Below are 27338 nucleotides of genomic sequence, written 5' to 3'. Positions count from 1 at the left end.
AGGCTCACAAAGTTCTTGGTCAGAGTAAACATTTGAGCAGTAACTAAAAACATTGGTGTTACCAGTGCTGTTCCCAGGCTGAAAGTCAAAAACAAATCACTGCACCAGCTACTAAGAAGGAGGAAAAAATGACTCTTACTGCTGAGCCCAGGACACCGCTCTTTGAAGAAGAGGTTCCTTGTTGCTTCAGCTTTCTATCTAGATTCTTGTATAGGTATACTGACATGAGATGTCATGCTGACCTGAAAATTTTGGAGGCAGAAAGTCAAATAGAGACAAGAGAACTGTTTCTTTGCAATTTTTCTGTTCTATCTCTCCTTGCAAGAGTCTTTAGAAGTTTCTATGTGAAAGTAAAACAGTTATTTTCTCACCAGCTGCCCCTACAAAGTCAAGGATAGCAAATCATTAACACTGTAACTTCTATTTGGAAGTAAGGGTTGAGGTCTCCAAGAAACCTGGTTTGCCACAGAAGGCATATTTTGTATTTTATGATATGTTCATGCTGCCCTCATGCTTTGCCAAAGTCCCTCTACTCTTTGAATGAGGTTCCTGTTCTGAACGTAAGGTGCGGGAAATAAAGGAATGCTACCTCAGGAAAGAATTGTTTTACTGTTCCTCAAATCAAAACATAGATGACAGTCTGTATTTGTGTGGAATTACAGTATGTGTGAACACTGTATAGCTGCTATAGGAACCTTAGTCAAAATATTTATAAGAATGTTTTGTGGTTTTCTTCTGAAGCAAAACCTAATTAACGGGACTTGTTTACAGTCTTTGTAAATAAGGCAGGGGTGATCCAGTGTCTGTCAGCTTGCCTTTTGGGTAGTTTTTCTGAGTGACTTTACACGTTTAGTACTTTATGTTTAAATAAATACTAAAAGATGGACCTTATTTAAGCAATATGTAATTCAAAAAAAGTTTCTGTTTGCTTTTCATGTGATGACATATACAGTATTTCTGTTTTGAAGGCCCATATGTGTGTGTATGATGTATATCTATACCCACAAGTGAGTGTTTGTATATGTATACAATATATAAAAAGAAAAATAGATAAAAGCTTTGGAGCTTCAGAAATATTCCAGTTCGAGCATGCCTGCAATGCTACAACAGTCGTAAGTGCTCAAGAACTTTTCTTCTTCCTTTACAGATATTTCACATGATACTATTGTTCAAGAATCAAAGAAGTACTGGCAGAACATGGAAGCTAGTGCACATGGATCACAGGTATTTTTGGTTTTCCATTAAGCTAATTCTACAGTGAATTTGGTGATTGTTCTTTTTCTGTATCTGTGTATAATGTATCTTACTTAGAAGTTACTTTTTTAATGCTCTCTTCAAATAATCTATAGGCTTTCTTTGGCTCACTCCATTTACTCTAGAATGCTGCTTTGCTTCTGTGCAAATCTTTGCTTTGCTTATTCTATCTTAGGCAGAACATAAATACAATTTTAAAGTCAGCTGCCATAGGGCAATGAATTATCTTTTCAAAATGTAGGAATTTTATATGTTTAGTTTGTATATATTGTCACAACTTCTGGGTTTTGAAATCAGAAATAAGTTAAATAAAAAGGCATTTGTTAAGAAATGTCTAGTTTGAAATTACAGGCTGAACTATTACAGTGTAACATCTGCTTCCAGATGTGTTGTAAACTTATTGTAGGGCGTAATTCGTAATTATGTATGCATTTCTTTGCAGATACAAAGTACCTTTTATTGTTGTTGTTATTTTTTTGACTTAAGATCCTTGGGAACCAAATGAAATATGGATCACTTAATTTGAAAATGAAGTTTGTTTGTGGTCAGTGCTGGAGAAATGGTCAAGTTAATGAGCCAGACAGAAACAGAAAGTATTGTAGTGCAAAGGCAAGACACCCGTAAGTAAGAAGGCACAGTGAAAGTGTTATATCAGCCAGTTAAAACCTCTATTGGGAGACCTTGTTACTGCTTGGGAAAGAGTCATATGAGGAATTTAAAAAATATATTGAAGCAGAACACTGTCGTCTTGTTGTTGTGTATTAATAATTGGCAATAAGGAACACTTTGGTGGCTGGTTGGGGATTTTTTGTGTTGGGTTTTTTAATTATCATGTACGCAATTGTGGTAAAGTTTCAGCAGAATTCAGCTAAATTAAGAAAAAAGCGTTATAAAAAAGCCTTTCTGGGCTTTCATGGTTCTGCTTCTGTGTACACATTATATATTTTTTAATAGTATTTTCTGGTTTTTAGATGGACCAAAGATCGCCGTGTGGTGCTAGTAATGTCTAATGAACGTAAAAAGTGGATGACCATTCGTCCTCTTCCGGCAAGGAAACAAGTGCCTCTGCAATTTGATGTATGTTAATCTAAAACTTAACGTTTTAGTTCAGAAAATAGGCTAACTGGAAAATACTAGTTGTTGGGCTGGTTTCCTCAGCTCTGCAGATATTTCCATTGTTTGGGAATTTGTTTATAGTTGGTGGGAGTATGTTTATAGTGTTTATACAGAGTTTCAGCCTTAGAAAAGCACTGATCTCACTGTTATTACTGAAGTACCTTCCCTGTGGAAGTTTTAAGTTCTGACTATTTCCAGAAAATATTTCAGAAATAGCTTAAACATATCTGTAGACTGGTAATCTGGTAGGAGGCAAAAAGCAGTCATGGTGCTTGCTTCCAGCAGTTTGATTTTTCTAACTACAATATATGAGGTTTTTATAAAGTAAATATGATTTTATTTTTCATGTGATATAAATGGCTGATTGGGAAGGAAAATACTAGCCAAGACTGAATTCCCCCCCAACCCCCATTTTTTACTATCATCTGTTTTATTTTATATTCAGAAGGATATATTTTTTAATTCACATTACAGTTGTGCAATCATATTACTTCGGGCAAGAAATGCCAGTACGATGGAAACTGCTCATTTGCTCACAGTCCTGAGGAGAGAGAGATGTGGACCTATATGAAGGAGAACAGCAGTAAGTAGAAGAGTGAATCTTAAACCTTGTAAATCTAATTGTTCTACTTTTCATTCTTGTTCCTCACTTACTTTTTAATCCACTTTCTTTCACTGCCTTTTGTAGTAAGCCTTGCAGGTGCCTTTTTGGGGAGGGGGGGAGGTGGGTGTGGTTAATTTGAATAGACCCAGACTAGGTATTCAAAACCAGTATTAAATAAAAAAAGCTACATTATATATTTGTTGCTTTTGTGGTTTTTAACAACAGTTTGTATAATTGTTTTTTTAGATGTCTTAGAAACAGTATATTGATCCATGCTGCAATATTGTTTGGTGTTTATACTCTGTATTGCCATGTGCACACACTAGGATTCTGCTGATAACGTGGGGGCAAGCTATTAGCAGAAGAATTCCGCCTCCACCCCAGTGCACTCACTGTAATTTACTATTCACATTATTGAATTAAATCAAATTACTGGGGACATAAAGCAAAAAGTTGGAAGTAATATATGACATAAATTATATTACCGTGGTCTACAAGAAAGCAGACTAAATTTGCCAAAAGCTGTAGTACACTTTATATTAGTATTTTAAAATTCAGGTATCACTACACAGCAACAGTTATTACCCAGTGGCACAGTTGTTACCTGTACTTCGGGTGCCTGTTCAAAAGTGTGCAACATCTTACTTTCCCCTAGATAGGCACAATGGGTCTTGGTAAGTAGCCAGAGACTGATACTTCTCTAAGGTCTTACCTCTACACTGTGTAACTGTCTACATTATGTCCTTCCTTTTTGATTCTTACAACAGGTGGGGACTGAATTATGCTTGCAAACTCACTCATTTATCTAGTATTCTCAAACTCTTGCCTCAATTGCTAATTACTTATTTTAGCTTCTGCTCTCATTAGTTCAAGACTTGGAGCAGTTGTATGACATATGGCTAAAAAGTCAAAAACCAGAAAAGGGAGATGATACAGCTGCTCAGGCAAACAAAGAGAATGGGAAGCAAATTCACATGCCGACTGACTATGCTGAAGTTACAGTAAGTAATCATAGGTATAATTCTAAATTCAAACATGTGGGGTTTTTGTTGCAGTGTCACATCCCCCCCAATCAGTAACATGCATTGTTATCCTTATTTTCTTAGTGTTTCCTTAGCTAATAGGTAGCTATGCTAATTGCAAACTTTTAACTGACACTGTAAAGCACTTCTGAATCCTCTAAAGCCAGTAGCGATCATAAACTTAAGGTGATTGTTTAAAGAATTACATCTGTTAGGTTAACAACAATTTACAGGCCAACATAAAGCAAACATCCAAAATGTGTTAGGGGCAGTTCTGTGCTTACAGTATTGAATTCTCAATGTTTTGTTTTCAAATTCACTGTAAATCAGGTGGATTTTCACTGTTGGATGTGTGGGAAGAACTGTAATAGTGAGAAGCAATGGCAGGGTCACATTTCTTCTGAAAAGCATAAAGAGAAGGTTTTCCACACCGAAGACGATCAAAACTGCTGGCAGTATCGCTTTCCAACTGGAAATTTTAGCATTTGTGATAGGTATGTGGCTTTTAAGATGTCAAAAATGCTGAAAAATGACAGTTTGTAGTGTCAATAATTAAGGTGGTTATTCATTTTGACAGATGCTTCTAGTCTTTCTTGCTTTGCATAAATCTTTGAACAAGAAATTAAGTAATTTACAGCATTTTAACACATGCTTTTAGAACTGTGTGAGTGAGAATGTGCCCAATTGTGGAAGCAAATTAATGTTTTTGTGATGTTAAGCTAGGTTATTGCAGCTGTGTGAAATATTGTTGGTATTATTACAAGTTTACTTAAGCATCTGCATGTTAATTCCCTGTCGAACACAAGAACAGTACCTAGCTGGACATGATATTGGAGCTGTAAGGCAAGTAAAAATGTTAGCGTCAAAGCAGATTTGTTTATTTGTTACTAAAGTCATTTATGAATATGTGGAAGAGAACTTCCAAGACCTACTGGTTTTCCCCAGTAGTGGTTGTATGTTTTGCTGGTCCCTTTAATTCTTCAGTGCAGCCTGTTTACCTGACTGCAGTCACAAATATGTTGAAAGTTCTTTCCACTGCTGGTGTCTTTTTGAAGGCTGAGAACTTTAGAATCTGCATTCTGGCATTAAAGATTCAATTTGCTGATACGGATACCTTTCTTACTCTGTTTCAAAGATTTTGAATGCTTTAGAAATCTTGGGAAATTACACAGGATATAAAGCAAGTTATTTTTTGTTTGCAGCCTTTGTGTGGAAGCCTACATGCCCCCTTTACTAAATTTTTAAGTAACATCCTAAAGTATTGATGTTTTGAGCACTAACAGACCTCATGTACACTTAACATAAAGCAAATACAAACTGGCATGCTTAGAACAAAAATACTAGGATAAAATCTTAAGTCATACTGAGTACTTAAAATCCAAATTTAGTTAACAAAGGGTAATGAATTAGTTGGATTTTTTTCAACAATAGTAGTGCTTTAGTTTAATGAGTTAAACGATAATGTATTCATTTACTTTTAATTTCATCAGGTTAAATTACCAGGCACCACACATTAAATGACTTAGTAAAGTAGGAACATGAAGAACAGAAAGGAGAGAGCCATCTCTTGTCCTCTATAAATACTTGACAGCTGGGAGAGAAAAATGTAATACAAGTTAGTATTGTCTTACTTAAAAAGTAAATTCTCTTCTAGTATTTTATTTTTATCCTTAATGTTGTAGTATATTTGAGAAGCATGAACAGAAGAAAATACCTAGTTGCAATAGCCATTGTGATGATTCTGTGAAAACACTGTTTGAAATCTGTCTTAACAGATATATGGCTGGTACTTGTACTGAAGGAAACAACTGTAAATTTGCCCATGGAAATGCTGAACTCCATGAGTGGGAAGAACGACGACAAGTTTTAAGAATGAAGCTCAGCAAAGCAAGGAAAGATCACTTGATTGCTCCCAGTGATAATGACTTTGGAAAATATAGTTTTTTGTTTAAAGATTTAAACTAATACTGAGGTGACACATACATGTTATCAGCTGGAAGCATAAACCAGAAAATTTGACAATAATAAAAAGCATGTGACAGATAAGCTGCAGGTTTTCTGCTTTTATTGGCATATCTTGTTCCTCCTGAACAGCAAAATATAGTAGATTTAGGGGGATTGAGCAGACCTGTCTGTGCTCTCATGAAACAGAGTGGTGATTAAATAAAAATCTGAAGTATTACGCGCTTACTCACTTTCTGTTGGACAGAAAGTTAGGAAATAGAAGGGGGGAAGAGAAGTTATAATCTAGGAAGCCCCCTAGTATCAGTCCTTCAGTTGAAAAACTTCAAGGTATTAAGGTATTGCAAAACAGAGTGTTACGGGCTAAGAAGATGGATGAAAATTCTTCAGATCTTTTAATGGAGAGGATTTGTTTAAAACAAAGTTTGCTACTTATCTATATGTAGGTTGCTAAAAAGGATTTTTCTTATTAAAGATTTTACACAAAATAACCATTTAACTACAGTATATGTTGAATGGGTATTTTTTCTCTATTTGTATGTTTCAATATAATTTACTGAAAAAGGATCTTGGAAAGAAAAAAAAATGAAGTAGTTAAAATTCTGTTTCTTGGTCTTTGCTGTTTAAATTGATGATTTTGAAAGATTACACTTGTATGTCAGTATTGTGTACTATTGTATGGACTAATGTTGCCTGTAATAAAGAGAACTTTACACAAAGCTGTTTTGTGCATGTAGCCTCTCAGGACTGAGATTTTGTAAAAACAAACCATTATTTCATTTTTAGCAAAAGCTTGAGCGCCTGTAGCTAAAAATTTATACTAAGTTGGTATTTGTATCTCTAGCTTCTCATTTGCAGTCTTCTGTATTGTCATTAGCTCATTGCATCACTAAGTAGCAAGAATAGCCAGCTCACTTGTGAAGTAGAGACACCATTTTGGAGCTGGGACATGTTTTTAGTCTTTTGACTTGGGCATGAAGCACCCCCACCTCAGCTGCAAGGTGGATGGGACTTCAGATGGCATTTCCTGCAGCCCACAGCAAAGGGAAACCATCCATGGGCTTAGGTGCTTTTAGCCTGATAAGCCCTTTGGCTTTAGAGTAGCCAGAGCTTCTGTCGTGTTTTGACTTCGCTGCAGATTGTGCTTTCAGCTTGCTTTGTGCGGTCACTTAATGTCCTTTTTAATTTTCTTTTTCCCCCAAAACGAGCTTTATTTAGGCATTCAAAGTAGCTGAAGCTAGTTTTCTTATTTTCCCCATACTTCTCTCTCTTAATAGTATTTTTTCTGTTATTGGCTTGACCTTATGTCATTAGAAGAGCTTTAAGAATGACTTCAGTAGTTTGAATGTAGTCATTGGCCACATAGTGTGTATGTAAAAAGTGTTGAACCAAAGTTCAGTGATAATACCCATGCAGAAGATGAGCCTGGAGGCCCTGTGCCTTTCACTTCACAAAGTAAAAGCACAACAGTTACAGAACACCACCTTACACTTCAGCCAGAGTGAGGGAGAACTGTTCCTTCCCAGCAAGGCTGAAGGCCATTTGAATATGATGTACAGTGTGCATACAGGCGTAGCTTGGTGCTTGAAATACCACCTGCTGCAGTGCTAGTTTTTTACATTGTTTGTAATGAACTGAGCTTGAAATAGAGTATTATGGACAGTTATTGCTGTGACAAAACCTGATTGTATCGTGTGCCTTTCTGAATTGTTTTCTCAATTTTATGCTTTCATTGTTTAATGTAAGTGCTCTGTAAATTACTCGAAATAATTCTAGACAAAACTAAACATGAAATCCTTGTTCCGTACGAACGGTGTGAGATCTTTAATGACTCTGGTGTGGGGCTGTCGGGGACAGCTGCCGGGACTGGGGGCTCGCGCCTCGCAGGAACGGAGGAGTTACTGGGGAATTACTTCCCCCTCACTGATCCCGGGGACGGGGATTGTAACTGCCCTGCACACACAGGAGGGGGCCGTCGAAGGCATTCTTAGCACGGTTTTCCCGAGGCCGGGGCGCAAGTGAGGACCACCGACCTCACGGTGCTCCCAGCACCGCCAGTGAGCCCCGCTCTGCCTCCGCTGCCCCGAGGGGTCCCGTCAGCCGCCGCGGTCGGCGCGCCTGCCCCCCCCCGCTGCCCCGGCCTTGCCCGGCCGCCCGTGCGCCTGCTCGGGGCGGTGCGACGTGGCGGCGGCGGGTTCGCCGGCGGAGGGCCCCTCCCCGGCGCGGCTGACAGGCGGGCGGTAGGGAGACGTGTGCGAGCGGGAGCGGCCGGCGGCCCGCACCCCTCCCCGCCTCGGCCGCTCCGATGTCGTTATGTGGCGACTCTGGCCCCGCGGCTGCCCCGCGGCTGCGGCCTCGTGCTGCCCAGATGGCGCGGCGACCCGAGCTGCTTTGCGGCGCCGCCATCCTGCTGGGCTGCGCTTTCCTTGTCGCCCTCAAAGTCACCTGCAGGTAACGGTGGCGGGGTGGGGGCAAGGGGTGTGCGTGTGCCGAGGCTTGGGGCAGAGCTGCCCGCGGGGGTCCGGCCCCGGAACCTCGATCCGGGTCTAGCGGCGGTCGCCCCAGCGCTCTGTGGTCGGGCTGTGTCGGGCGCGCACGGCCGCTCCGCGGTGGGTGACTGACAGGCGGTCCCCATAGCAACGGCGGCCGTGAGCCTGTCGTGGGGGGCGCGGGGCCCGGAGACCCGTGTAGGGCCGGAACAGGCCCCGCTCCCCGCGTTCGTGCGCGGTGTGGGGGGGAAGCGGCGGCGTTGTCGGGACACGTCTGCCTCAGCGGGGTGTCGGGGTGTGGCGGTAGGTACGCGGGCGCACAGGCACCCGAGGGAGGGGTGCGTTGTGGAGGAAGGTGTTTGTCCTCCTCTCCGGCGAATTACTCGTACCTCGTCTGTACCTCAGAAGGACTGAGAAAGCAAAGGGTTGAAACCCGTCAGCACTCAGACGGCTGGGTCGGTGTGGGGGTACCAAGTGAGGGGAAGTGTTGCTTGTCAGTGCCAACACCCCGTTACTGGCACCTGCTTCAGACAGAAAGGTGATTTGTTGTTGTTTGTTTGGGTTTTTTTCCCCGTTTAATATCTTGGTGCCACTCTTGAGAGCTGCCGCTTTGTTCATTGCGGAAGCCTTGTGGTTGCTGTTTGCTGACAACAACCAGCCCCGAGCAGAGCCTGGCAGGGTATGTAGCTGGAGCACAGGCAGGGTTAGCCATGGATGGCGGGCACGTGCGTGTACTGCAAGGGGCAGCACGTTCCTGGAGCCTGAACTGGGATCTGAATGTTCCAGATGGGTTTTAGGTCAAGGTCACCATTACGTGTTTCAAGTCGCGCTGTGTTAATGTGAGAACGTTTACTGCATTTGGGGTTTAATTTGAGGGGTGGGAGATGGCTACAAGGATCCGATCACTTCTCTGTTCTGCAGAATCTGGGGCATTTTCGTTTTGAGAAACACTTGATTCACAGGTAATGCTTCTGAAAAGTACTAACGCTGCCTTGTCTCACCTGTCCACAGAGGATCTGTTACTTGAATTTTAAGTCTGGTGAAGTTGCTCTGTGGGCAGCAGTGCCTCTCTGTTCATAGAATCGTGGGATAGTTAGGGCTGGAAAGGACCTTAAAATCATCTAGTTCAGACCCCCTGCCATGGGCAGTTATGCATCACACTAGACTGTGTCACCCAAACCCCATCCAGCCTGGCCTTGAACACTGCCAGGCCACAGCTTCTTGGCTGACATGTGCCAGTGCCTCAGCACCTTCACAGGGAAGAACTTCTTCCTTATAGCTAATCAGAATTTTCCTTGTTTCAGTTTACACCCATCCTGTTTTGGCCTATTGCTACAGTCCCTGACGAGGAGTCCTTCTCTGGCATCCTTGTAGACCCCCTTCACATATTGGGAGGTTGCTGTTGAGATCTCCATGCAGCCTTCTCTACAGCAGTCTGTCTCTCACAGTGACCATGTAGATGAAAGTATAAATCTCTTGCTATATTACTGAATGTATGGTGTAGAGTTGATCACCTCCCATTTTATTTTTACTAAAGTTTTTATTTTTCTTTCCCATGCTTACATTGAAGCTTCTGTTTTCTTCCTGCTGTCCTTTACTTAAAACCTTCATGCTCCTTTCGTTTTACTGCTGTGTTTGAAACCTCACAAATGGAATGTGCGTGGTGTGTGCTTCTTGACACCCTGTACTCTTTACAGGATGTTTGATTAAAGGGGTTTGCCTTTTCAGCCAATTTAGTTAAATAGAGAAATATATCAGAAAAATAACCCCTCTTCTGTTGCTGTCAGAAACATAGAAAATTCAAGTATAGAAATTTGGAGGATGGTTAATTGCATATGTACACTGTGACTACAGTACATGATTTCTTACCACACATCAGTGCAATTTGCAAGCAAGTCTTGGTGCCAGAGTCCAGTTACTACCACTTTGCTTACAATGTGTAACTTTTGAGCCTGATGGGTAAAAAGTATGGAAAGGGAAAATTGCTTTACTACAAGGCAATCTGTTAGTGGAGTTTGAGGTGTTGAAGGTTTATAGTGGCTCAAGAAATAGCCAAATGAAGCCTAATGTGTACTGTTATGAAAAGCCTGTGGTTTAGAACCTGAATTGTTTGTGGCATTACACAAACGTCTCTCGAGGCAATGGCACTCTAAGGGCCTTGCATTCAAAGGGACTGATCCTACCTGAACTTGCATATGTTTTCCTTTATTACCCGGTTGTTCAGTGGAAATGAGCCTTTTATAGGCTCTGTGCAGCACATTAACAACACGATCAATGTTTTAATAAACAGTACAGAATTATTATCTTTGTATAATCATTTATGATGTAATACTCAGTTTATACTTTTTCAATTTTTAGGGGTTCAGGGTACTACTCTCTTTGCAAACCTAGGCATTGTGTAAAGTATTTGGTATTACAGAGTTATATGTGGTATTCACTACTGCGGAAATCGGCTTAAGAAGCTATTAAGGTAGCTATTGATTTATTGTGTTTTGGTTTTTAATAACTACTGGAGCTCTTTTTCATATTTGAAGGTAGCCATGTAGTTCCTGACCCATTCATGTTATGGGCCTTCTGTTGATCTGGTGTGGGGGTTGGAATGTATTGAAACTGTCAGAGACCATGGGAAGGAGGAACTCAAGCAGGCAATTAAGAGTGACCTGTCCCTGACTGGTACTTGGAAGATGTTGGAACTGGCAAGGAACAAGGATATTGGAACTGGAAAGAGGATGTTGATAAGAAAATCAGATAGACCTTTCACCTGATGTAACCACAAGGCAAACACAGATGTGCTTAGCTAATTGCTTGGAAGCATATAAATATCGTGTAACCTTTGCAATAAATGATCCAGCTTGCACTCTACCTCTGGGTCCGTGCCATTCCATCCTCACAATCTGGTTATACCTTCTTGAAATTTAGAGCCAATTTCATATCTAATTTTCAAGACTTACACTGTAATGACCAATTTACAGCTTTCACTTTAATTCAGTGCAGGAAGCAGAGGTTTTAAACGCATTTAGGTTGTCCCTTTTCATTAAGGAAGAGACATTTTAGTTAATGTCTCCGCAGAAGTATGCATTAGTGTGAGACCAACACTGCGCTGCCATGTTTCACTTTCTGCAGCTGATGGGTGTGTGTGCTGACCTGTGAGTTAGAGCTGTTGCGCACCAGTGTTGGGGCCTGTCCAGCTGGCAATTAGAAACCACAGGAAAAAGTGGGCAGTTTGGACAAGCACAGGGTGCAGGAATAGGAGGGAACCAGAGCAGTTGGTTGTGAGGTGACAAGAGAACCTAAGGGTTGGGGAAGGAGGTGCTGAGTTGCTGACAGAGGGGGGAGAAGGGAAGGAGCAAAGCTACAAATTGATGGAAGAAAATGAGATTTTTGGCCATCTGTGTGAAAATATAATTTTGTGAATAGTGGATTTATTGAATTGCAAACATGAGGAACCAGTTAATATTTTCAGAATTCTGGACTTTGAAGCAAATAGTCTTTTATGGATGAGTTGAGAATTTCTGTAACTTTTAGAAAATGTCTTGGGAGTAATTCTTAAATGTTGAGCTATAAGTGTATGCTTTATTACATGGAAATGAGAGTTTTGTAAGTCTGTATTGTAAAAACAAAGGTTTAAAAATGATTTTGAAGTTTGAAAATGTCAGTGTTGTTAGGAGGTTGCTTAACATATGCGTTTGATAGTGTTTGGGGCTCAATAATTTTTATCATTATTTTAAAATTGTAACCTAAGAAGGATCAAATATCAGGTCAAAGGATTTTTTGCATTAGTTTTTTGTTTTACAAGGTAAAGGAATGCACAGTGTTTCATAAAATCCCCTGTCAGATAAGCAACCATTGCAAACTAGAGCATTACAGTGGTGCAGTCCAGTTCTATCACCTGACTTGCTTTGGTGTAAATAAAGCTAGTGGAAAATTTTGGAATTCGGAGAATAAAAAGCAGATATGATCATTAACTTGTACTTAAGGCAATTTGTACCATAACAACTTCCAAACACCTTGGAAATGTGGGGTTCTGGATTGTTTGATTGCTGATTTGCTAGAAAATGGTTTCCTGAGTATTTGGTTTATGTACTTGGTATCGCTGGTTAAACAAATTTCTCTTAAGAAAATTAACCTGTCACAATCTCTTTAAATCAAGACTCCTATTTGTTGATACTATCCTTACATTAAAGAGAAAATGTGCCCTGAACAGCTTGCCGTCCCTGCTCTCATAAGTAAAATAAACCACGACACATTTACATGTTTTTACCTAATGCAATAAAAAATAAATATAAAATACTTTAACACAAAGTGTAAGAGAGGGTAATAGTTTCTGTTTATGTAAACATCACATCACAAAACTTTATGACCAGCGTATCTTCTTTTATCAGGGTGCTGTTACCCAAAGTACAAGTGTTAAAAGTGGATGAGGCCAGGGAAGAAATCCAAAGAAAGCACTCTTCCTGGTAATTTTATGCTCTATAGCAACCAGCAGTAAGAGCGTGAGCTAACTTACCCATAAACAGAGTGCATGGAATTCCAGTGTGACTTTCTAAAGCTTGTCAAGGGTGATCTTTAGATTCTTATGGTATGTAATGAAACTAACGCAGATAATTGTCAGATAATCACATCAATTTCTAAATTTTGTCATTGCATGACCTTTGCTAAGATTAAAAATTAGGGCTTTGGGCACACTTTTTTAACTCCTGCTGTACAGTCTCAGTAACCACTCAATTTCTTGCCTGCAGCCGAGCAAAAGATGTAACGATGCCAGCAAAACTTCCAGTGAATTTTTTCTCCACAAGATCTCAAGTCATTGATCTTTTTCGGGGACAGTTAGACTATGCAGATCACCTTCGTCAGGATTCAGAAATTGCGCTGTATTTCTTCTATGCGCCATGGTGTGGCCAGTCCATTGCAGCAAGAGAAGAAATAGAACATGTGGCCAGCAGACTGTCAGACCAGGTAACTCCAGGGAAGCTACGAATCTTAAACATGACCTTTTTCATCTCCAAGATGATGCTAATTTCTGGCATCCCATGAGAACCAGTAGGACTTAAATACTTACATTTTAGGGTGACTCAGCCAATTGGCTTTGTTTTAATTTAACATATAGAGTGTTAGAATAAATGGAAGCAGCCTGTGTTTCCTTCTTGTTTGTCTGTTATTTCTACTCCTGAATGGGAAACTCTAGAAGTTTGTTCTTGTAAAGTGTTCCCAGATTTATTCACCTGCCTTCAGATGGCAATTGCAAGTTTACTTCCAGTTCCAGGATCCTTGGAGACCCTAGTAATTGTCTAAGATTGCAGCCATAGCACTGCTTTCTAGAGGTTAGTTACCTGTGAACACTTCACAGGCACTGCTGTCAGAAACTTCTGCTTGTCATGCTCCACTCTGCAGAAAATGTAATGAATATGGATTATGGGTTAGTAAATCTGAAGAATTTTGATTAAGAATCTTAAAAACTAGACAGAAAAGTGACCAGAAGGATTTCTGTTCCAAAATGACAAACAAAATCTTCTGTCTGAGAGTGAAGGGGAACAGACATGGAATAGTGAGTTGAAAAAACACTGAAAATAGCATGGTGGAATGGGTTGGAAAAAATACATGTTATATGAAGAAGGACACAGTAATGTACTTTGTTAGCTCTGAATTTTTACCTGCTTTGTAGGTGCTGTTTGTGGCTGTAAATTGCTGGTGGAACCAGGGGAAATGCAGGAAGCAGAAGCATTTCTTTTATTTTCCTGTGATACACTTGTACCATCAGAGGTAAGGTTTCATAAGTCCAGTCTGGGGTTTTTATTGTTCTTTTGAGAAACAGAGGTATTGCGTAAAGTACTGCATTTTAAAAAATGTTATATTTATGGCTATAGTAAATAGTTGTAGAGGAGGAGATTCTGGGTGAAGCTCGTCCTGTATGCTACTTGGGTATCAAGAAGGGCTGTAAATGTCAGTTAAATGACATGCTGCACAATTCTTCATTTTAAGGGAATTTTCTTTTGCCTGTGCATCTCCTGGAAGTTTTGCCTTCCATGAAAAGTAAACAGTTCAGACTTTTATATTAATTTCAGTTGTCTGCTTGCTCTGTAGATGGATTATATCAACTTGTCCCAGTTTGTGACAGCAATAAAGTATGTACTTAAGGACTATTTAAGTTAGTGGAATTTAAGTGTGTATTTAAGTGGCACTATGTATCAAAGACTTTCTTTTAAATTTGAACTTCACACTCACTTTTTTATGCTCCAGATGTCGAGATATCATTGTATAAAATTTTATATAATGTCACTTTTGTTTCTTTTAGTATTTGTATGTTTTGGGGTTTTTTTTTCCTCTGTGGAGCAGAAGGTAAGGAAGCACTTTCTAACCTTAGGTACAAAAGAGCTGGATGCTGTGTAGTTTATCACTTGGATTTTATTCTTGTACTTTATTCTTGTACATTTTAGTCTTGAACTGCAGCTCTCTTCCATTACAGAGGCTGATTTTGGTTTTTTGGAGGGGATTTATGTATTGAGGAGGAACAATCCTGATCTTTGTCAGCTCAACTTGGAATAGGCACAGATGGCACTGGCATAATTCAAACTGTAATAAGAAATCCCAGCAATCCCACTTGGATGCACATTGACTTAAACTTACTTGATCTTGAAATAACACCATGATAGATGGAGCACTTGGGTATTATCAGTAACCTTAAACAGAGTTGCAACAAGATGAGATGTAAATTCATATTGGTACTCCATAAAACCCCCAAAGGGCAATTGACCCGTCATGCCTGAGATATTAAACCTTGAATGTTGCATGCTGGACATGTGACATGGTGAAGCAGTGCATGTTGCTGTTAAAACAAAGATTGGTAATAAGCCAAGTGTAGGATGTAGAATAATCTAGTGAGCTGTAGAAGACCATTTCAAAGCATCTGAATACAGGAATCTCACTGTGAGTTTAATAGTTTTGCAGTGTGTCTGTAGATATAAACTATATTTAAAAATGCATCACATTACATTCTTCAGTAGGAGTGGCCTAATTCTTCACACTTTCTGTGTTTGATTTCATTTTGGACTGTGATGCTTTGTTCAGCCTAATGATAATAGATGCAGGATTTCAAGGGGATGAGGCAGAAGCTCTGGAAATCGTAGCCCCAAAGCCCAGCTAGCCTTCTGTTTTGCACTACCTAATGTGGTGTGAGCTGTTTTGTCAGATGGCTAGGGCAGAAACTGTAGACTTGTTGGGTCTGTTCATCAGCAGTGTGACTGGATTTGTCCCTGTTTTATTGAGTGCTACTTGTAAAAATCTGTGTAAAAAATATTGCACCTTTTCAGGTTGATATTGTTTGAACTTTCTAAGATTTAAAAAAGAATCAAGGGAAAATAGTGACATTTTTCAGATCTGTATTTTTAAGTCACATGTATTTACTTTGGATAAAGCAGAAAGGTACCTATATGATTTATACTTGCATTTTACCAACTTCTGCAATGGGACTGAGAGGTGGTCTCCATCTATTCATCCCCACCAACACACTGCACCTAATCATAGACACTGCATTAGAGTCACTGCAGTGTCTGCTCTGTACTTCAAGCTTGGTAACACAACCCGTCTTATTAGCTACAGAAGCCACTGTTAATTAACACAGAGATCAATTTCCTAGAGGCTGAGCATGCTGTCCGTGTAACTCCTATCTCTGCCACCCCCAGGAGGGACTGACTCTATTGTTAATTTAAGTCTTAATGATTTATTATTTTTTTTGGTACTAGTTTTGGACCAATTGAATACAAAGGCCCAATGAGTGCTGTTTATATTGAAAAGTTTGTTCGCCGGGTGATGACACCACTACTCTACATCTCGTCTCGATCAAAATTACTAGATTTCCTCTCAAATTATGAGGTACTTGTCTCTCTTCTCTAGCTTTACCACTGTGGTTCAGAAAGAGTTTGACTTGTTTCACAGTTAATTTGATCTGCTCCAAAGTACTAGTTTATTTCCAGGATCCTGAAATAAGTGCCCTGTAAGTCTGTTAAAATCATGAAAATATGAAATGACAAATTCATAATGTTCGTTCCCTGTATAGTTACTTCTATGATTTAGTGATGCTCTTAAAGTACTTTAATATGTAGAGACAACAGCTGAAGTTGTTACCTCACTGAAAGGTTACATGCGAACAAGAAAGAAGGGAAAAATCTTTTCACAATAATCTTGCAGTCTAAGTTGGGAAATTATTTGAGAGATTTATAACAATTGCTTTAATTTTTAAAGGAATAGTAATCCTTTCTAATGAGATAAGTCTGTTAAGTAAAAACAAATGTGAAATCAGTTGAAATAATGGCTGCTAACCACTTTGTATGCTGTAACTTTGTGATTTTAATCCACTGGTATATTGTGTTTTATTAATTTTTGGTCAGTTGTGTTTGGAAGAGCCAAGAGTGATAGCAATACTAGTGGATTAATAACCTCCAATGAGACAAAATGCACTTAACAACAGAAGCATTTATAATCCCTTTATAACTGTTCATTTCTGTAGTGCACAACTCTAATCTTACTAAACCCTAAGCTATTAGGGCAGAATGGGACACCAAATCAACAGACTGATGCTAGGTGAGAGGCTTTCGAGTGTTTCAGAACAAAGCAGAGGTCCTCTTTGAATTAGCACTTGTCCTAATGACTGGTTCTGCTGGAGGCTGGAGCATGAGAAGTGCTGGTAGATGAAAGCTGCTACAGTGTAAGGGGATGCACGCTGGTAGTTAGCGTGGGTAGGTGCTGTGCTGTTCACACTTCAGTGTATCCCTCAGGAGCTATTTGTGGGTTTAATTTTCCAGTGTTTTAAGCAGGGACTGTGAGTCAGGAATTGTGTCTGTTTGACACTGATGCTTTCTGTGATCACGAACGATTTTGTTGTCCTTTCACTGCTTTGGTTTTGCCATTCTAAAATTCTTGTTACTTTTTTGCCTCCTATAGAGATTTGAAAACAGTCGTGTGTGTTTTTGGTCTGTGTTACATGAATTATTTCTTAATAGTGTGCAAAAGGTAACTAATTAGCATAGTGTCATTAAGCTTATATTTGCTTTCCAGAGGAGGTGCACTTCTACTGGAAAAATACTAAGATAAAAGACAAATTTATGGAGGAAACAGAAAATATTTTTTTAAATACTGCTTAGCAATTGAACAGATTTCTTTATTGCTATGTTCAAACACCCTTCCTTCCTGTGCTTTAAATTCTGTGGCTCCAAATGCCTAATCTGTGTTTATATTCAGCATTTGTTAGTTCTTTTTTTCTGAAATGGACTAGGCATATAGTCTGATCTTCATGCTGCCCTGCAGTCATTTAAGGCTGAGGTTATTTCCCAGACCGTGACACTAGGTGCTGAGTTTGTTACTCTTGTAAAGTTAAGGAAACAGGGCAAGTCCAGATGAGTGCAGCAGGAAAATGCTGAGGATCATGAGCTGGGATACAGAGAATTGTACATGAAGATGGATGGAGAGGGAAATATAGGGACAAAGGAAGAGTTCCTTTTAAACCAGAAACAAACACTTAAGTTTCATCATTTTAACCAGTTAGAAATGTTAATGTTTTCTGGTATTTCCCATGTAAGTTGAGGAACTTTATACCTTTTGTAGGGGAATATATAATCCAGGAGGTGACTCCTGTGTTAGTAGAAAGTGTTAGGTTTAGAGTAGGTTACACAAAGCGCATGTATGGCACAAACTGCTATTTTGAGAACCTTGGCTAACGTTTTCCTTTGATTTTTGATCCTTTAGATATTAAAAATGATAATTTTTAGCAGAGGAGAGAGAAGATGGTAAAGGATGGATCATTGGGCATTTTGATTACTGCTGCTTGATCAGGCTTTTGTGATTTCTTCATTAAAAAGATTATTAATTTGTATCTCAGAATATTTTCTGAAAGATATATCATCAGTATCTAATTTTCAGTCCTGGTAGGGAATGGGTTCTACAGACTTATGCAAGGGGTATTTACTTTTGACTTGAAAATTTCAGTTGAAAAGAGCTGCTTTGTGGCTGATCCCCAGCCTGCGCTTCAGCAGTTCCTTAGTGCCCAGCCTGTTCCTTGGCTTTTTCATTCTACTTTGGGATTAAGGTCTCCCATATTAAGGAAGCAGTAGATCGCAGAGCAGTTGCCTGTCACTCACTTTTGGTCCTCATTGTTTTGTTTCCCTGTCCAAGGGTTGGTGTATAATAATTGGTGTCCAAGCACTGTGTATAATCTGGAATATGCAATAAGTTGGTAAACTATAAGTAGATGAGTGATTCATTTGCAGGGCATCATGTTGAGCTGAAATTCTCCTTTCTTCATACTTAAAAGAACTACTGCACCCTTCTTTTCTTGTTTCAAGGGTGTTTTGTTGCTGCCTGTCAGTTTGCTGATAGGGAGGACTTCAAGCCCATAGTTGTCCTTTTCTATCTAATGTGTGAAGCTTTTGGTGCTTTAATCTTGTGTTGAAATTCCAGTAGCCAGCTTTTGACAGAAAAGGATCTAGCAGAGAAAACTGGCAGCTCTGTCCCCATTCAACTGAATATTGCAATCAATTAAATGTGTTAGCATGCCTCAATGATCAGTACTGTAAAGGTACAAAGATAAACATTCAGAATTTTTTTGTAAGTTGAAACACAGCAAGAGATACTGAAATCCAGCAGTATTTTATATTATATTCAACTGTTAATTAGCATGTTTTTATTTTGAAGAAATATTAATGAATAGATAGTAATACTAGAAGAAATACTAATAGATAGTGATGTTAGTGACATGGTGTTTGTTACATCCATTCCTCAACCAAGTCATGACTATTGGGAGATGCTGTATTGCTCTCACAGGAGGGCGCTCAAACCCCATGAAAAAAATTCCAGTGGAAGGGAAAAAGTACAGATTCTGCACTGTCTAATACTGTGTAAGGTTGGGGTTTTTTGTGTGTGTGGTTGTGGAAGGATACTAGTGCAAAACTAGAACTGGGTAAGAATTAGAATGTAATTTTTGAGAGGAAGGAAAAAATTCCCACTTGGAAAGAAGTTCTAATCTTGGAATATGTAGGAAGAACTGAGTTACATCAAGAGAAAGATAGGCATTTACTACCATAACTCAGTTAGTTACCTGTAAGTACTCATAGTCAGACCTCTTGTTTTCTTAACTGCAGAGATGTAACAGTTTCATTTTAATCCAAACTGGCATGTCTCGTTGCTCATCTAACTAACCCAGCTACTGGAAACAGCCTCCTCTTCCCAAGGCACAGAGAAAGAACACATGCAGTTTCTTTAGTTCAACAAAAAGCTTCATTCACTTAAGAAAATTACATGTGCCCAGGGCACATTTAATGGCTTTAGGAGAAGTGAGGGAGGAATTGGTCTCTTTGGGAGGTAGCTGCTATGTGTCTTCACATGGTGTCAGCTTTCTTCTTTGCTCTGTTTGTGTAGAAATGCTTTCTGAGCGTTAACCAGGTGTGTAGGATCTGACACAGAAGTGGATTTGACTTCATAGCTTGCTCCTGTGTATGTACTGTGGTGCCTGTGTTAAATGATCGTGTGAGAATTTGCTTTCAGTTCTGGATACACAACATCATTAATTAATCATTAAAGATGAACAGACTTCTACTTGTAAATTTTATGTAGTATCAATCAACAGGTGCTTCTTTGCATTTCCACATTATAGAATTAGTGGTATGCAGTATTGGTGGCTCTGTTCCCCAGAACACATTCCTTTTCTCTTGCTCTTCTCTTTCCTGTATTTGCAGGTAAAAGGAGGCAGGAACTGCCTGCCTGCACAAGTCTGAGATTCTGGGGGGGGGGTGGGGGGGTGGGGGGTGGTGAAATCTCCCTTACCTCAATGCAAAATAGCCAAAACGTAAAAATAAATAAGTACAGATTGGAACAGAAGTCACTTAATTGAGTAGTAAAAGCATTTATCTAATAGTAAAAGCTGACCGGTAGCTGTGGTGGTTGTTTTTCTGTTCTCCATTCCCATTACTTTTCATTTACAGGCCTTTACATTTCAGAGGAGCTTTCATCACATAGTCATTTAATACTGTTTTTCTGCGACTCCCCTGAGCTTGCTTCAATGATTATCAATAAGCTTTGGAAATTTTATTCCTCAGCCTTCTCTTCCTTTTCAGAAGTGTTTATAGAAGTGTTGAACTCTGTGAATATCAGTACACATCCTGACTGGCTAACTTTGACTATGGAAAACCAAGAACTTCTACCTGTACTTTCGTAACTTTTCTACTAATCTAGAAAAGGACCTTCCATGTTATTTCTTATCACCTTAGTTTCTTCCAGTATGTTTGGTGACTTCATGTAGGCTTTTGGGGAAAAAGTGTGCTGCATCGAGTAGATCAGTCATCTATGTGCTTGGTCATTCCTTCAAAGAGCTGAGATAGACATGAGGCATGGTTCAGAGATAAAAACATTCCAGTAAAAATTACTCACTTGAAGATCTCTGTTAATTCTTAAAGTTTCTGTGAACTTGCTGTTCTTTAATTGTTGAGATTCTTGTCAAGTCTGTTATTTATGTGATTTAATTGGCATCACACATCACTTTCCATTGCTCTGGTTCAGAAACTAAGCAAGAAATAGGCTACACGACAATTAGTGACTTTGTATTTCCATATATACCTTTCAGTAGATGTTCTCATGACTCTTCACTATTGATATCCTCAGGTTTGTTCCAAAACCTTTTCCTACAGATGCTTGATTTGAGGCAGGTACTGGAAATTGTTCCATTCTAGCAATGCCAATGCTCCTAACTATCCCTATGCCACATTCCAGTATTTTACTCTCCAACTTGATATAGCAGCAAGTCATATTGCATTCAACTGGTTATTCTTAACTGCCTGCATGTAAGTAGTTAACCATAACTCCACAGAGATGGTTTCACAGAAGCAGGTGATCATCAGTAAGAGCTTGTATGTAGATGCCCACATAAACTGTGTGCAGGTACTGTTGCTAAATCAGTTACTGTTGTGGAGGTTCTTACATGAAGTGGGAGTTGCTGCAGTCAAGGTCCTCTTGGCAGAATTGTATTCAAAACTAGGAACCTCTTATTTATATCAATAAATCTCTTCATAAGACTTGAATCTCACTTGTATGGAGCAAGGCACTTTGTTGCTAGCACCTGGAAGTGTTCCATTTTCTTAAAGCAGAGTTGTTATTAGCATGTGAATCTCTCCACTGAGAGAATCTGCATGATACTTGAGAAGAAATACAGCACTTTAGACACTTGCCTCTTATGTATAATGCAGCCTGTAACAGGAAGGAAATTTTAATTATTCTGGGGTGATCATTGAAAGGACATTAATTAACAGGCATAGAGCATTAATATATATTGTTCCACTACAATTTTTTCTTATTAAAAAAAAAAACTTTCCAAAAAAGATTCCTGGAAACATCTTACTTTTCACAGTCTGGAAGTTTTAAGCTACTATTAGTGAACAACAAACTGGCAGTCAGAATCAGAATGTCGCCTTTTTTAATATCTTTATAAATATTTCTAGATCTGGGTTTTGGCTTGTCACATTTTACTGACCCTGCTGACTCTCATTCACTATTTGGTGCCCATAAGTTCAATTCATGTACTCAAAAACAGTCCTAGGAAATGGGATCATCTTGTCTATCTCTTTATTTTGGTTCACTTGAATACTTTAAAAGTTTTTTATAAGGGATTATTTCCTTTTGCTGTCTTAATTTGGTACTAGGAGGAAAAGGTGATCAGTAATTACTAACCTGTTTACTGTTTAAAAAAGAACGAGTGCTGCTATTTTGCTGTATTTTTTCCTTCTGTTTTATTTCCATTTTTATTTCCTTCTTGACAGTTTTTATTGCAGAAATTTCACTAATTGCTGGTATTCTAATAATCTTGATATTTTTCTTGGGGTACCTTGTAAGGAATCTTTATGAACAAGGGTCTTGTATTCAGCATTCATTTATGAAAGAGAATTCCTGCCTAAAAAGAGCAGTCATCATTTGGAATGGGCAATGTTGTTATCGGTGAGCATTCTGAGATCACAAATTCATACTGAATTAGCTCAATTTGCATGGCTGGTATGAATTACTGAATTCATATTCAGTATTATATATAAAACTCAAAAAAAAAAATAAAGCAGGCTCTGAAAAAACAAATCAAAATGCTTATGTGGGAGTGTATTTGCCACACAAATACATGTGGTGGTCTGTGAGTCTGGAATCTTTTGTTCCACAGCAATCCCTGGAGTGCTCTTGCTTTGTGTATCAAATGCTCTTTCTGTATGCATGGGTGGAACAGGGAAACATACTACACAAAGCAACCAACTTCCCTCACTTACTATCATGACAATTTATTAAGCCAATTTGAATGATGTGTTAAAACCCACAATTAAAAATGATGTTAATGGATTATATTTTCAATATTTAAAACCAAAACTTAATTGAAATTTTGGAATAAGAGAAGTCTAAAGACTATGCACCTCTGTGTTCCAAGTCAATTTCTCCCAGCTTCTCTTCCTGAATTCCATATGAAGGTGTGCAGCCTTCATAACCTGACAAAGTCAGTAGGCCTATTCAGGAATGAGCCTTTTAAATTTCAATGTCTGTTTGGCAGTTTGAAGAACTTTATGGATATGTAGGTTTGATATGGAGCTCTTTCATTATTTTTGTGTAGCTGCTCTCTCACTGACTTCTGCAGGATATACTGAAGGAATTTGCAATGACTGATGTGATGGGATGATAAGCTGGTTTAGCAGCTCAAGTATTCATGCACAAAATGGTGAATCCAATGTACTTTCTAATTGTGTGCAATATAGTGAACACGTTCGATACTCCAGTTCAAAAAGAAGTTTTTGTGATGCTTATGGTTCTTATGTTGGTGCTAGAACTGACTCAGAATAGTTGCAAAGCAAATATTAAGTGTTTTTAGTGAACTTTAACAGCTAACATGGGAAATAATGTGGTTTGAAACTTACCCATCTACATCCATAAAAGCCCTCTCTCATACATAGCTTTTGATTGACAATTTTAGAATTGATTTCCATTAAGTATTTTAATATTAAAACTTTTCTTGCAGCACAAAGTGACTGCTCTTCCGTAAATATTCTTGTCTTTTAAAAATCATTTGTGTTTTTCTGTAGGCAAATAATTGCTGTGCCCCATACATTTACACTTGAAAATAACTTAACTAACTCTAATTCTTTTTGTTTCAGCCTGGCGTTCTGGGATATTTTGAGTTCAACGCTTCGCCTCAACCACCTGGTTATTTAACGTTCTTCACATCAGCACTGCATTCATTAAAGAAAGGTAAAAGCTTAATTTTCATAATCCAAGGCATCTGTGAATGAGTCATGTATATGGACATCAGTATTTTTGCAGTATTTTGTAACTTGGGAATTAATTCCTTTTGAGTGTTTCTTGATGTTGACCTAATTACAAGACTGTCTCTTACTACAGTGGAAGGATTGCTTAAGTAAAAGGCTTATTATGGCATTGGCCATCATGGAATAAAGTCTATGACAGGCTGCTATTCCAGGATACATTAAGATACAGTTTCCTCAAAAACCTAACTATATTGCTGCAACCTGTACAGGAGCCATAATCAGAGTAGCACTTACTTAAATTGAACTCAAGAGTGTTTGTCTTGTGCAACATTTGAAATGGCACATTCAGAGGCATTAGGATGAACTCTGCTTTGTCAGTACTTAGTAACTGAATTCAAGAAAATGGTTTGCTGGGTGGAGTTAAAGAACTGGTACAAGGTAGCATGAGGAGAAGGACTTTTTCCCCCTGTTGTTTTGCATTAATAATCTAAAATATAAAACCTCTTGCATTTAAATATGCAACTTTGTATATGATTAGTACCTATTTTGTGGGTCATAAATTCTGGATAGAGTTTTTTTAAAGTTAAGATTAGCACATTTTATGGATATTCCTGTCAGCAAATGAAGGAAATTTATACCATTATTCTGATTTTTACTGTGCCACTAACTTGGTACATGATATAGAGCATGCTCTCCTATATTTGTTTTCTGTAATTTCCCCATTTATATGTTGGGATAGTTCTTTGCAGTATAAAGATGACAAATATTCTATTCTTGTGGGTACATATTTATAAATATAGAAATACTATGATTCATATTTAATGCATATTTACTGTAAATGTACATCATCTAAAGAATCAGTGTTCATACTTTTTCTTTACACATATCTCACCTTGGCTTATGAGGTGCCATAACACGTGGCAAGGTGCATCTGTGATACCAGGTTCTATATTTAATAAGGAAGTCAAGAAATTGCACAATTCAGGTTAACATTCCCTATACTTTGTGTGCAGAAGAGGAACACACTTATTCTTGTCTGCTTTTGTCGTCTTCCTCACTTAATCACCAGTATTGTATTCAGTAAGATTTCTGTGCCTTTACACAGCAATGTCCTGTGTTTTGGTTTGAAGGTGTTCTTCTAAGGCTTTCAGAGGAGAGCTTCAGTGTGTATAATTGTATTTAAAAATCAAAAAATTGCCCTTTCAGATTACCTTGGAACAATACGCTTTGGAGTGATCACAGATAAACATGTTGCAGAGGAGATCTCATTGGTGCATTCAGGCAGTGTGTACTTGCACAGACATGTCAACACATCTCTTGTGAGTATTTTATTTATGTCGTCATGCCTCTGAGCCAGTACATGGAGGTCGAAGCTCTGTTGTTACAGACTCTGAATAACTGTTTCACAGAGCTTTAGGATACAGGATTTTTGTACAGTAAAACACATTTTCATTCTAGAAGTCAGCAGCTATTTTAAACATCAACCCAAGTTGCTCACTTCTATCAAAACATAACCCAAAACCCCAAGCAGCTCAGAAATTACTGCACAAAGACTTTTTCCTAAGGTTTCTAACTCTTTAAGTGGGTCAGAAATAGAAGGCTACTTGAATGAGGATATGGACAAAGAGGTTTTGTGGAGAGAATAGGAATAGTGAAAACTGTATTTTGGTTTAAAATATGACATTACACTGATCAGAAAAATCATGCAAATTAATTTAATTGAAAATTTATAGTAACTCTTGATCCACATGCCTTGGTTTTGGAAGAGTAAGACTGAAAATACTAACTTCCAGATTTGGTGTGTGGTATAGAGACCTTATCTATCCATACTGCTACCATGAGTGGAAATTCTGTGATTGTAATACATACTTTATTCATTTGAAACTAGGGAAAATATAGATTTCTCGGGTTAAATTATTGGTAACTACATAAAACTACTTTTGTCTGGGCAAATGATTTAAGATAACTTGCCGTAATTTATTAAAATGACTGTAGAAGTGGTGAGTGCTTCTTATTATGTATGTCTTTTCCATGTGTTCAGTAATAAGAAATACCCGCTATAAATTCAGTGTTGATGCTGGAATCTTAAAAGACTAATCTATAGTGAATTAATTTGGTGACCGAGAGTAGGAAAAAGTTTTCCAATATACTGTAAATCAGGATATGTGATGATACCAACTTAGAGACTGAGCTCTTTCACTTATAAAGAAAATTTATATCGGTGAGAAAAGTAAAGATAAAAAAATGTAGTAAAAGAAAGGAACTTCCCTGGTAGAATACTTTCTGCCTCAAAGATTTAATGTGTTACTATGATCTGATGAGCATTTGAAAGTTTTTCTAAAGGGAAAGGGTGTATGAAATGCTGAAGCTTGCTGAGTAGTATAATTAAATTTAGGGGTTTTTAGGCATTATATTAACAAGGCGTATTTGAGAACTGCATTAATTATGAACAGGTGAGGACAAATAATTATTTTCACCCCCTTCAAGATCTATCCAAATGACATCATGAACTATACTGCTGAGAACATTTGCAAGTGGGCTCTAGAAAATAGAGAGATGCTCATACGCTGGCTGAGACCACATGGTGGAAAAAGCCTTCTTCTAAACAATGAGCTGAAGAAGGGACCGGCACTTCTCATATTTATACCTTACGATCCCTTAGCAGAAATTCATCCTCTTTTAGATGAAGTAAGTGAAATGTTGTGTGTGTTTGTTTGTTTGTTTGTTTGTGGGGGGCAGGTTGTTTTCTTTATTACTTTAAAAATACTAGAATTTGAGAACTGTGGTAGGGGTTCTGAGCTTAATTGTGACAGATATTTTATTTCACTGTTCCAAGTATTCTCTTTTGTTTAAAAACACTTTTTCTCAGGCCATATTATCCCAAGTCCCTTACACTGGTTTGCATCCCACACAATGTGCTTTCATCTTGTCAACAGTTGTTTAGAACAAGCACCTAATTCTTTTCATTTCCTTCTTGTTGTGGTGAGTGCTGGGTGAGAGACACAGATCTTTGGTTTTCTGTTTCAGTTGACATAGCTCAAATGAAAGAGTAAGAATGTATGGAGTATTGTGGGACCTGTGTTTTGTCCACCCATTCTATTTCTCCTCCCCTTCCATCTTTCCAGACATGATTATGCAAGGAAGAATGGACCTTTTATTAAACCAGTGTTATTTGAAGTATAGGCCAATTGAAAATCTACTCAGAACTAATCTGATTTTTATATTACGTACATTCCTTATTCGCCTTCCAATATTCTCTTCCTCTGTCATTATTTCTATTTCTGAACAGCCCAAGACATGAGTTTGTGTAACTGTGCAGTAAAGGAGATAGGGAAAGTGACTTAGCTGAAAAATAGACTTTCCACAGGCTATTTTTCAGCTTTAATGCACTGTCCCATTTGGTACATCACAAAGCTGCACGTCACAGTGGTGATCACATGGCACTGAGGACAGTGTGGTAAAAGAAAGAAGAATCAGTGAAAGGTGAAAAGTGGGGTTAAGTTTAGGTGGCAGTGCTGCCTTACGTGTGTGGCATCCATGTCCTGCAATGTGTGGTTTCCACAAGGAGGCCTAATTAGGATTGCAGTGTCTGAAACAACGAGGAAGAAAAAGAAAATAATGT

General features: G+C 38.5%; 2 protein-coding genes across 9 annotated transcripts in view; both read left to right on the top strand.

The window, feature by feature from the left end:
* ZC3H7A (zinc finger CCCH-type containing 7A) overlaps nt 1-7765 on the top strand; it is a 34805-nt gene extending 27040 nt beyond the window's left edge. For 2 of the 4 annotated variants that reach the window (XM_062611839.1, XM_062611838.1), the window contains 7 exons: nt 1148-1224; nt 1741-1874; nt 2226-2331; nt 2845-2953; nt 3842-3975; nt 4327-4490; nt 5772-7765. In XM_062611839.1, coding sequence (XP_062467823.1) covers nt 1148-1224; nt 1741-1874; nt 2226-2331; nt 2845-2953; nt 3842-3975; nt 4327-4490; nt 5772-5961 — 914 coding nt within the window. In that variant the 3' untranslated portion in view covers nt 5962-7765. Of the gene's footprint in view, nt 1-1147; nt 1225-1740; nt 1875-2225; nt 2332-2844; nt 2954-3825; nt 3976-4326; nt 4491-5771 lie in introns of those variants that run through there. The other 2 variants (XR_009963458.1, XR_009963457.1) reach the window with 2 other exon arrangements.
* Nucleotides 7766-8155: 390 nt separating this feature from the next.
* Nucleotides 8156-27338, top strand: part of TXNDC11 (thioredoxin domain containing 11) — a 33878-nt gene continuing 14695 nt past the window's right edge. The window contains exons 1-8 of one of the 5 annotated variants that reach the window (XM_062611845.1): nt 8156-8409; nt 12830-12904; nt 13187-13403; nt 14110-14207; nt 16187-16316; nt 23606-23699; nt 24923-25035; nt 26204-26404. In XM_062611845.1, coding sequence (XP_062467829.1) covers nt 8264-8409; nt 12830-12904; nt 13187-13403; nt 14110-14207; nt 16187-16316; nt 23606-23699; nt 24923-25035; nt 26204-26404 — 1074 coding nt within the window. In that variant the 5' untranslated portion in view covers nt 8156-8263. Of the gene's footprint in view, nt 8410-8731; nt 8751-12829; nt 12905-13186; nt 13404-14109; nt 14208-16186; nt 16317-23605; nt 23700-24922; nt 25036-26203; nt 26405-27338 lie in introns of those variants that run through there. The other 4 variants (XM_062611840.1, XM_062611841.1, XM_062611842.1 and 1 more) reach the window with 4 other exon arrangements.

The sequence above is a fragment of the Pezoporus occidentalis genome, unplaced genomic scaffold (genome assembly GCF_034315485.1).
Source record: "Pezoporus occidentalis ecotype Australia unplaced genomic scaffold, CSIRO_AGI_Poc_V1 ctg158, whole genome shotgun sequence".
Lineage (NCBI taxonomy): Eukaryota > Metazoa > Chordata > Aves > Psittaciformes > Psittacidae > Pezoporus > Pezoporus occidentalis.
This window is presented reverse-complemented; position numbering and strand designations above follow the sequence as displayed.